The sequence below is a fragment of the Cyprinodon tularosa genome, unplaced genomic scaffold (assembly GCF_016077235.1).
Source record: "Cyprinodon tularosa strain WSP-4 unplaced genomic scaffold, ASM1607723v1 ctg743, whole genome shotgun sequence".
NCBI lineage: Eukaryota > Metazoa > Chordata > Actinopteri > Cyprinodontiformes > Cyprinodontidae > Cyprinodon > Cyprinodon tularosa.
This window is the reverse complement of record NW_024039500.1, coordinates 263528-274542: the sequence shown is the minus strand read 5'-3', so window position 1 is coordinate 274542 and position 11015 is coordinate 263528. Positions and strand designations below refer to the sequence as shown.

Here is an 11015-nt window from a genome sequence, read left to right as displayed (position 1 = left end):
AGCAGAAGATCTATATGTATGTATATATATGTATATATATATATATATATATATGTATATATATGTATATATATATATGTATATATATGTATATATATATATATATGTATATATATATATATATATATATATGTACATGTTTTAAGCTAAAAGAAGTAAAGAGCTAATTTAAAGCTGTAGCAAAACTTATTGTTCATATATATCAGGGCAGTCATGACAGAGTGTAAAAACATCATATGCAGGTGGAAGGCTGAGAATGACCTTTGCTCGCGCACACATACAGAAAAAGATGATTAACAAGGGAGCAGAAAACAGAACAACACCTCCATACATGGGGATAGGAATGTAAGGAGTATGATCACTCTGTAACTTCTTGCGGGACTGTCTGTGTGAAATTGTAAAATTCTCCTTGATGAAGATAATAAAAAGGCTGTGTTGGAGAGAGTCAGAGCTGCTGTTCGCAGATGTGTGCTGCCGCTCTCCCTTTTGCAAAAGGAAAATCGAAGCTTCATTGTCAAGATTCTTTATTTCATTCCATCTAAGTTACCTGCACTCGAATCAACGGACCCTGGGAAGTCGAGACGACTTTTAACACTGCCCTATAATGGTTTTTTTAATGTATGCTCCATTAATACCAGTTTATAAAAGTTGTGGTCTGATCAGAGAATAGTCTGTTTTTGCGGCCATTTTGCTGTTCCAATCCAATCCGACAGGGGGCGGTAAAAGGTCGGGTGCATTGCCTTAACTTGACAACCAGCGGAAGTAAAACAAAACAGTCAAACAGCTAGCGTTGACTTAGCTAGTGCTAGGTTGTGTTTTCATATCTCAGCTGAATATTTCTGTAAAAATGTCTTCAGTTCAGCATCTGAGAGAGTTTATCAGAGAGCGACTAACTGCTGCCGCTGAGGAAATCTTCACAGAGGTTGAAAAAACAATCATTCGCTACGAGGAAGAAAACAGACTGATGGAAAACTGCTGGAAACCCCAGGAAAAGCTGCAGAGAATCGGTAGGATTCACATTCACAATATTTATCAATAGATTTTATGGGGTTCTTTATAAATAAGATTGATTGTATTAAAAAGAAGATCATTAGCACTCCTCTAACTATGATTTGTTTATCTCTGGAAGGTGAGGCAGCATCTGAGGTAACCATAGAATCTGAACCAGGTTTAAACAGCTTTGATCGAGTTGAACTTTCAGAGTTAGCAAAACTATTGTCTTCACTGCTATGTTAGATCCAGATCTGTGAATTGCAAAGCCAGATAGGCCGGAAAACCCACGAAATGAGTCAGCTGACTGTAAATAGGAGATGCTCTTGCACTCTTTGTTATCGGAAACCAAGCTATAGATGCTGAGCCCTACTGTTGAACTAGAGCTAGATTTGGGGCGGCTCGGTTGTGTCTGGAACGATCCAGACACACTCTGACATTTTTAAACTGTTGGTTTAGCCCTGATTAGCTGGGGCCTGTATGCAGGAATTAGCTTGACAGAAAGGTGATCTGATGACCTGAGGTGGGGCGGGGAGCTGCTCTGAATGCATATTTGATGTTAGAGTAGGCTAAATCTAAAATGTTTTCACCCCAGGTTGTAAAGTCCACATGTTGGTAGAAATGAGGGAGCACAGTCTTCAAGTTAGCCTGGTTTAAATCTCCAGCAATGATGAAAACCCTCTGTGAGATAGCCTGGTATAGAGTCTTCATGTCCTCTTTTGTGTTAGTGCTGGGGGGCACGTAAACAGCAGTAATGCTAACCACACTGAACAGTATGGGCAGATAGAACGGTCTGCAATCAACAGTCAGATACTCGATGTCAGGAGAGCAGAAGCTCGCCACTGGTCTAGCATATTTACACCAGCTGTTGTTGATGTAAACAGACCCCACCACCACTAGTCTTACCTGTTAGTTCTCTGTTCCTATCAGCACAGGATAGCGTGAGGCCGTCCAGGTAACGATGTCCGGTAACAATGAATGAAGCCATGATTCAGTCAGGATGATGCTGGTTTGTAGTGATCTGAATGGCATATTTTGTGGGATTGTTGGGAGCTGCATGAGGCTGCTGTCAACAGGCACCACCATGATGCTGTTCACCACATCCCTAAAACACCAGTAATCCACCTCCATGCTTTACAGTAAGAATGGTCTTCCTTTCTTCATAGGCCTTGTTGTCACCTCTCCAAATGTAATTTATATGGTTTTCGCAAAAAAAAAAAAAAATAAAATTTGGTCCCAGCACTCTAAAATCAGTTTGTTCTGGAAGTCTTGAGGCTTGTTGTGAGATCAGTTGACAATTATTTTGCTTACCCATGACTCAGAAGATGCAAGAGTGTGTCTAGATCCCAGAAACTAATGAGCTTGTCTGCACACACACTTATTACAAGCACAAAATGTCAGTCAAACAGACACAGATGTCAGTCAAACCCATCTGTGTCAACTGTAGTAATTTGGATGCTTATTCTGCAGTCATTATGATTTAAAAATAGAAAACACAATTGTTTATCAATAAATGGCTTCTCTCATCAACTAACTAAGTGACAGAGAAGTTTTTGTGTCATTGTTCATAGTCTCTGAAAAAAAGGCCAAAAAACAAAAAATCTTTCAAAGGTATGTAAACTTATGATCAAAGCATCATGTATTGTTTCATGCTCTATTTTTATATATTTATTTTTTGTGTCCCTTTGTCTAATTTGCCTTAGCACTAGAAATTACCCACATAGATTCGTAAACCTGCCCTTGGCTTCAGCAAGCAATGAAAAGGGGCTAATTGCATCATGTTATCTTTTTTTGTCCCCTGCAGGAATCCAAAAGCCACATATCTTCAACGAGGAGGAAACTATAGCCATTCAGCTGTTTCGTAACCAGCGCAAAAGGTCCAATAAGGACCAGGATGAAGCAGTACCTCAGTGGACTGAAGAGGATTGCAAGGAACCAGAAAATCCATATTCACATATTAAAAAACAGGGGGAACCAGGACCTCCATGGATTAAAGAGGAAGAAGAACATCAAGAGTCTTCACTGATCAAAGAAGAAAAAGATGAACCTGAGTTTTCATGGGCTGAAGTGGAACATCAGGAACAGGATGTGTTATTGAAGGAAAAACAGAATGAATCAGGACCTCCATGTTATCAAGAAGAGGAAGAGCCAGCATCCCCGCTACTTGACATTAAGAAGGAACCAGATTATTCACTACCTAAATATGAACAGTGGCTACCAGAGCATACACTGTCTACACAGTACCAGGAAGACCTAAACAGCAGACAGAAGGAAAAGCAGCTTTTCCAGAAGCAGTCAATCACTTTTATGGAGACCTTTAATATTCAGGAAGTTGATTTGAGTGAAAGAGAACCAAGAACTGATCAGCATTCCATTGATATCTTTTCTGCAGCTGAGACTAAAGAATGGGAAGAACGCAGCTCCACTACGTCAGAGAGTCAGCCTCAAACTGACATGGAGAAAATGCCTTTAAAATGTGACATTTGTGGGAGATTCTTTAGGAATAAGTCTACCATGAAACAGCATTACATAAACCACACAGGTGACAAACCTTTTTCATGCGAGACGTGTGGAAAAGGTTTCTCCAGGATTAGAAACTTAAATGACCACATTAGAACCCACACGGGTGAAAAAACCTTTCCCATGTAACGTTTGTGGAAAAAACTTCTCTCAGATTGGTAGTTTACGGATTCACATTAGAACCCACACAGGTGAGAAACCTTTTACATGCCAGACATGTGGAAAAGGTTTCTCCCTGATTAGAAACTTAAATGACCACATCAGAACCCACACAGGTGAAAAACCTTTCCCATGTAACGTGTGTGGAAAAAACTTCTCTCAGATTGGTAGTTTAAGGATTCACATTAGAACTCACACAGGTGAGAAACCTTTTCGTTGTAAGACATGCGGAAAAGGGTTTTCTGAGTTTAAAAGTCTAAGCATTCACATCAGAACCCACACAGGTGAGAGGCCTTTTCCGTGTAAGACATGTGGAAAAAGGTTCTCTCAGGTCAGTCATTTAAATGTTCACATTAGAACCCACACAGGTGAGAAACCTTTTCCATGCAAGACATGTGGAAAAAGTTTCTCTCAGATTAGTAGCTTAAATGCTCACATCAGGATCCACACCGGGGAGAAACCTTATCGCTGTAAAATATGTGGAAAAAATTTCTCTCATCATGGTACTTTAAATGCTCACATCAGAACCCACACAGGTGAAAAACCTTTTCCATGTGAGATATGTGGAAAACGTTTTTCTCAGATTAGTACTCTAAATTCTCACAGGCAAACCCACACAGATGAGAAACCTTTTCTGTATAATACATGTGAAAAAAGTCTTTCCTAGATAAGTATTTTAAATGATCACATCAGAACCCACACAGGTGAACCTTTATTTCAAATATGTGAAGAAAAAAAACTTTGTTGATATTGGCACATTTCCACATCAAATGTTAAAGTGAAAATGGTTAACCAAACTCAACTTAATTCAAGAGATTGTTTCTTACTATTATCAAAAATTGTATTACAAATTTGAAAAATATAATTGTAAAAGAAAAAAATGTTTTTTGTTGCAGTACTCAAAGCTGTGATGTAATGGGTTGGTTGATACTTCAGCTAGCAATTGAAAACAGTGGAGATACATCACAACCATAAAACACTTAAATAATTTGGTATAACGGAAGATGAAGCTGAAAGGACACTCAAGCATCTAAATGATATTAGCTTATGCTTTGGAGCCCATTCACCGTGTGACATGAGCCGCAATAAGGAGGGAGGAGGCAGTTTTGGTGCCGGGGTTCTGACTATCCCTGCTACCCAACAGAACACCGGCTGTGGAGATAATGTAAAGCAAAAACATTTGAGACATGCAGCTTATGATCCATCGGCCAGTCGGCTAAAGCCTGAATCTGCTCCAGGTGATTTTAACCTTCTTTAGACTGGGCTTTACTGGCTGGCCAAAACTTTCTAACAGTTGGTCAGCAGTAACAGTCAACCATAATGACTAGGTGAAAAACACACTAAGCAGGTAGAATCATGTTATGTTGTCAGTCATCAACTATGCCCCTAACTCCAAAACAAACGTCCATCACTAGAGCTTAGCTTTCCACAGTTATTCCTGTTTGAGCTTCTTAATAGCACACTTTTTTATACCTCCAGCTATCAGGATGAACACATCTATGCAGCACAGGATACCGCTGCAGTCCAAACCTCCAAAGAAAGGGTCTATTTCTTACCGTGATTCCCCGTTTCCATGGCAGGCAGTCAGGTTATCCTAAGATCCCAGCTCTCCCTCACCATCCTACGGGCTTTATCCCTGAAATGTCCGGTCATGCCGTGTCTCTGCTCTGGGGTCATTCAGGGACACCTCCAAAGCTTCCATCTCTTTGCAGAGCGATCTAAGTGTCCGAACATTAGTAAAGCAAAACTTTACTAATATAAAGTTGTGATGGACGTTTGTCCATCACTAGAGCATAGGGGCATAGTTCTTGACTCGGTAAGTGGCAACATGAATTTACATATAAAAGAAAAAAAAATTCCAATTACTTTTTTTTTCTTTCCATTTTTGAAGACGTTTAGCTTCCTGGATGGGAAGTTAAACGCCTTCGAACTTGGAAGCAAAGTCCAGTGGATTTTTTCTTTTTTTTTTTTTTTTTTTTTATTCTGCCTGCTTATGGTGTTTTTGCACCATGTCACTATGCTTGATTGTTGCAGCTGACCTGCTGTCGTAGTTTTTGGCCGGTCAGTAGAGCCCAACTTTTATAGGCAGCGAAATAAACTAACTTTAGCTGGCTGTCTGATGGACCACTAGCTTGCCATACTGAAGAGTTTTTACATTATAGTGGGTGTTCTGTCAGGTAGCGGGGCTAGTAAGAACCCCGGTTCCAAAACTGCCTCTTCTCTCCATCCTACGTCTCACTTCACATGGTGAATGGGCTCATAAGCGTATGTCATGTGATTTAGACGCTTTACTATCCTTTCAGCTTCGTCTTCAATCGTACTAAATTTTTAAAGCATTTTATAGTTATGATGTATCGCTGCTATATTAAATTTATTCATTTGCTAGCTGAAGCATTGACCAACTCCATGGCGTAACTGCTTGGGGTACTGTAATATGGCGGCACCCATACCAAAAAATATTAATACTGTTTCTTTTATATTTATGTTTCTCATATTTGTAGTATAATTGTTGATAATAGTAAGACAAAATCTCATGAATTAAGTTAGTTTAGTTAACTGTTTTATTTCCCTTTAGCACAAAAATGAGAAGTAGTCAGTGGACCTCACACAGATATAAATAGAAAAAAAAATCTAATTTTACTTTTAATTTGACTTTTTTGCATAAAATAGTACAAAATGAAAAGTCTAGATCAGTTTAAATATTCTTATGAGTGAAGGTGTCTGGCTACATTAGGTTTGATTGTTTAACTGTAACTCATAACTCTTTAAGAATGTAGGTTTACTGCAAGGAACTTGAAATTAAGTCATTTGAGTTTTAAACTAAATGTATGTTTTCCTGTAGTTTCCACAGACTACTTCCAAAAATGGATCTGATCCATGTCAATTCTCCCAAAGTTACTGACATTGATGAACTTTGGTTGCTCAGCAATTAGCCAATGCCTCGATGTTTCTTTCGATCCCTGCACAGAATTAAGCCAACCTCTGCAAGATGCAGGTTATAACTCCAGAACAGAAATGATTCTTCTCCAGTTGGACAGCAGATATTATCCTGTCTTTGAAAGCTTCATTTAAGGAAGAGCTTGTTGAACTTAGATGATCCAGTGTTCTCTCATATCTTGATTTCATAATATTTCAGAACTCTTCATTCTGTTCTGTATTTGTTGATTGCTCACAATAAAACTAATTCTCTATTTGCATTTCTTTATGCTTTGATTAGCATGGAACAGACAACTGAAGTTAAAGCTTTCCTAATTTTAACCATTTACCCAACTGCTTGTAAATTTGGATATGAACTGTAGATAATCTATGTAGAAAACCTGATATAAAAATCTATTTTTTCTTTATTATTAAAATATTTTTCTCACAAAAGTACATATCCCTTTACTTTCCTTAGGATCTTCCAGATACGTCTTGCAACAGTAATAATGTTCATTAACAATCTCTTAGTCTGACACAAATAAACCAGAAATGAAACGTTTTGCTTTGAACAAAGGGTTATATATGATGTACCAAGTCTGATATAATTGAATTATGACACCCTGAAATTACCCATTAAAGGCAGAAATGAGAAACAGATGAGGTCTAACATCTTTATTTCTGAGCATCAAAATATGGAGTGACAGCTGCTGAAAAGATGGGGACTCCAGGCATTGCGTTCTAGTGGTGTACTTTATAATAGATGCTTTAAAGGGGAACACCGTTTTTTTTTTTTTTGTTTTTTTTTTTTTTTTTTTTTTTTTTTTAGATTGGCCACTTGATTTTACGTTATTACATCGTGTTCTACTCACCCATATTAGTTTTGTGCCATTTGGAGCTGTTCTGAAGATATTTGGTTTTGTTATATGTAACGTCTTCCTATGGGCAACGAGTTGAAGACACAAACTAAACTTCATAATTTATTCTTTATGGTACGCCAGTATTCATAACATGTAGGCGAATCACTGTTCCCCAGACATCCGCAGTTATATTTTTCATATTTATATTTGGTGAGTAGAACATGATGCAATAACGTAAAATCAAGGGGCCAATGTAAAAAAAAAAAAAAACAGTGTTCCCCTTTAAGGACATTTTTGATGTCTTTATAGCATCTATTACGAAAAAACAATAGCAGCATAGTTTTAGGACATGTAACTTACATGAAAAGGCATTTTGCAATATTTGGGACTTTTTGAAGGGAAAGGTTCTTAGAGCCCAGAGCTTGGAATCCTAAGGTTCCAAGTACGAGACCCACTCCCTCAGACTGCCACTCTGGCTCTCTGAGCAAAGACCCTTAACCCCAATTGCTCCCCGGGGGCTCAATGGTTAAATGCATGGTTAAAAGATGGGTTAAAAGCAGATTTAAATTTCTCCATTGTGAGATCAATAATGTTCAATTAATTAATTAATTAAAGAAATTAATAAATTCACACTAGTAATTCAAATAACACAAAACCGAAAAAGTAATAAATACATCCATCTTCTGCTTAGTCAGGGTGGTGTTGGCCTATCTTCGTCTTTCTATGGCCAAGAGGCGGGGTACATCCTGGACAGGTTGCCAGTCTGTCGTAGGGCAAGTAATACATTTTCTAACTGAAAATTAGTAAAAAAACAAATATAGATTTTGAATTTTGTCTATGAAAATAATTCTAAAAAATAAACAGCCCCTGACTAATTAAAGTACCCTGCTCATACACTTATCCACCGGTGCAGAAGTCTGACTGAATATTTCCTGAACATTTTGTTCAAGAGCTCCATCAGGCTTGCTTACTTACTTTATGTAATCGCTTTACCCTAAATGGCTATCCTTTGCATTCCTGGACAATTGAGATGTTCAGACTAGACATTGATGATCTTAACACAAAAAAAGTGGTAGACAGACGTTTAAAAATCAACTTTCATTATGTGGACTAAGATAAATTTAACATTTGAACCCCAGGATTTCTGCCTTTTACTGACCTCTGCTGTCATATGGGAGAAACTACAAGTTGATAAAGATAATATCTTTTAAATAAATATTAACTACCTAATCACAACCCAAGCAGTAAAACTGAGTGTTGAAAAGAAATAAGAAGTTAAAAAAATACAGCAGCTTACTTAACCATTTAACAGCCTGGTCAAACAAATGGTTTGAGGTGGAGAAGGCAGTTAAGACATTAATAGATTAATGTTTTCTGTGTGCTTTGAATGTATAATCCCGTGCTATTATCTCAACTTAATTATAATGAATTACATGTTAAGGATCTCACTTATTTCTGCCCCAAGATCAGTCCCAATAGAAGTTATTCCCTAACATGAGGTGCCACCTTTATCAGAGCACCGCTTGAATTTCTCAGTGTAACATTGTAGTGATGTACAACAACAGGCAGACAACTAAGGACTAAATTGATTCAAATTAATTCTCAAGCCTGTACTCTGCTGCAGAGTTGAGGTTTAACTTTTCACATATTACTAATCTATTATAATCGTTTGAATGCACAGCAAGATTATTTATAAAGCACTTTTCACTAACAAGACCATTTAAAGTTCTGGATGAAAGTAAAATAGAAAATCATGGGAAACAAAGCCTTAATCAAGAAAAGGCATTCCAAGGTCAAGCCCACTGCATTGGAACAGCTCCAGCAGGTTTTATACAATGTAAGTAAGACTATAAACTACAACAATAACAGTCAAAGGCAGTTCTGAACAAACTAGTTTTTAACTTTGACTTCAAAGAACTCTCGCTTTCAGTACTGTCAAAGTCTTGTGGAAGTTTGGTCCAGACAAGTGCAGCATAAAAATTTGTGGTTTGACCCAAAAGATTTTATGACCTTGAGGTTTGATGTTAATGACAAGTCTGTGATGTATTTGGTGCTGATTCATTCAGTGATTTATTCACTACCTTTCTTTGAGATGCAGGGAGGCGGTGGAAATACTTCAGGCTGATGCTAGATCTGGTAAGAACACAGGCAGCAGCACTTTTGACATAATCACTTCTACTAAAGATTCAATTCAGTCTATTTACATAGTGCCAATTCAAAACACATGTCATCTCAAGGCACTTTACAGTTCCCCAGATCATACAGTCAAATTGATTCAAAGTTTTCTATCTAAGGAAAACCAGTTGATTGCAACGAGTCATTGACTCGAATGCAATCCTTCATACTAAGCATGCTTGTAGCGACAGTGGAGAGGAAAAACTCCCTTTTAACAGGAAGAAACCTCCAGCAGAACCAGGCTCAGTGTGAGCGGCCATCTGCCGAGGCCGACTGGGGTTAGAGGAGACAGAAGCAGAGACACAAAAAGCAATTTTAAATGGCGGCCCCGTCCAGGAAACACACAGCCAGACAGACGAGCTCCGAGCCAGCTCCCATGTCAGAGGATGAAATAAATGCAAGAATGAGGTTTTCTAGATCCTGCTTGGAAATCAGTCCTTTAATCCAAGGAATGTTCTTCAGGTGATAGAAAGCCAACTTTGTAATTCTGTTTAGATGCTTTTGGATGTTTAGGTCTGAGTTTAAAACAACACCCAGATTTCTTGCCTGATCAGTGAAACAATCAAAGCTGTGCACCAGTTTTTTATCAGCTCGGTTTTGTTTTTATTCACTTTAAGAAAATGTAGCTAAATCCATACACTGATTTCTTCAAAACATTTACTCAGCTCTTGAATGGTGACATGTTGATAAAGAGCTGTGTGTCAAGTGCATATTTATGGTAGCTGATTAAGTTTTTTTTTTTATTATCTGAGCTAAAAGGAGCATGATACTGAATATTAGGGAACCCAAGATGGACCCTTGAGAAAAATCACATGTATTTTTTGTTATCTATGATGTAAACTTTAGCCTGGGTGCCATTCCGAACTTAGTCCCGCCCACAAAGTTTGAGGTCGGGAAGTTCGGTCTGGCTCTGCTCCATAGTAGCGCGAGTATTATCGCCCACTGTCAGACAATCCAATCAAATTGTCAGGGCGGGCTTTATACGATGATGGACAGATGACCAACAGTAACGTAATCAACCACGTGACCAATGCGCGCTTGGGTGACAACAATAATGGCTGCCGCTGGAGAGTTTAGGTGAGTAGATTCTGCTATTAGGTCTGTTCTAGAAGATATCGACAGCAAATTAATTTTAAAAGAGGAACAGAGAAACGCGATCAAGTCTCATCTTCTTATTCTAGGCGTGCAACTGCACGCTTTGATTTTTGTGGACAACAACTATGCCTCGCTTAACATACGTCACGCACTCCGTTGCTCTTATTGGTTGTAGGTCTATCCAATTGAGTGCAGAGGCATTTTTTTTCCTGGTTCGTTCGAAACACGCCCCATAATCACAGCTCTATGGAGCAGTATCAGACTCATATTCTGACTAGAATTGACTAATTATTTAAAAAC

General features: G+C 38.2%; 1 protein-coding gene across 1 annotated transcript; it reads left to right on the top strand.

Annotated features, from left to right (window-relative positions):
- The first annotated feature begins 737 nt into the window (after positions 1-737).
- LOC119773109 (zinc finger and SCAN domain-containing protein 31-like) lies at positions 738-3764 on the top strand. The gene is made up of 2 exons (XM_038269927.1): positions 738-1007; positions 2795-3764. The coding sequence occupies exons 1-2, from the start codon at positions 848-850 to the stop codon at positions 3637-3639; spliced, it is 1005 nt and encodes a 334-aa protein (XP_038125855.1). The 5' UTR covers positions 738-847; the 3' UTR covers positions 3640-3764.
- Positions 3765-11015: the final 7251 nt, after the last annotated feature.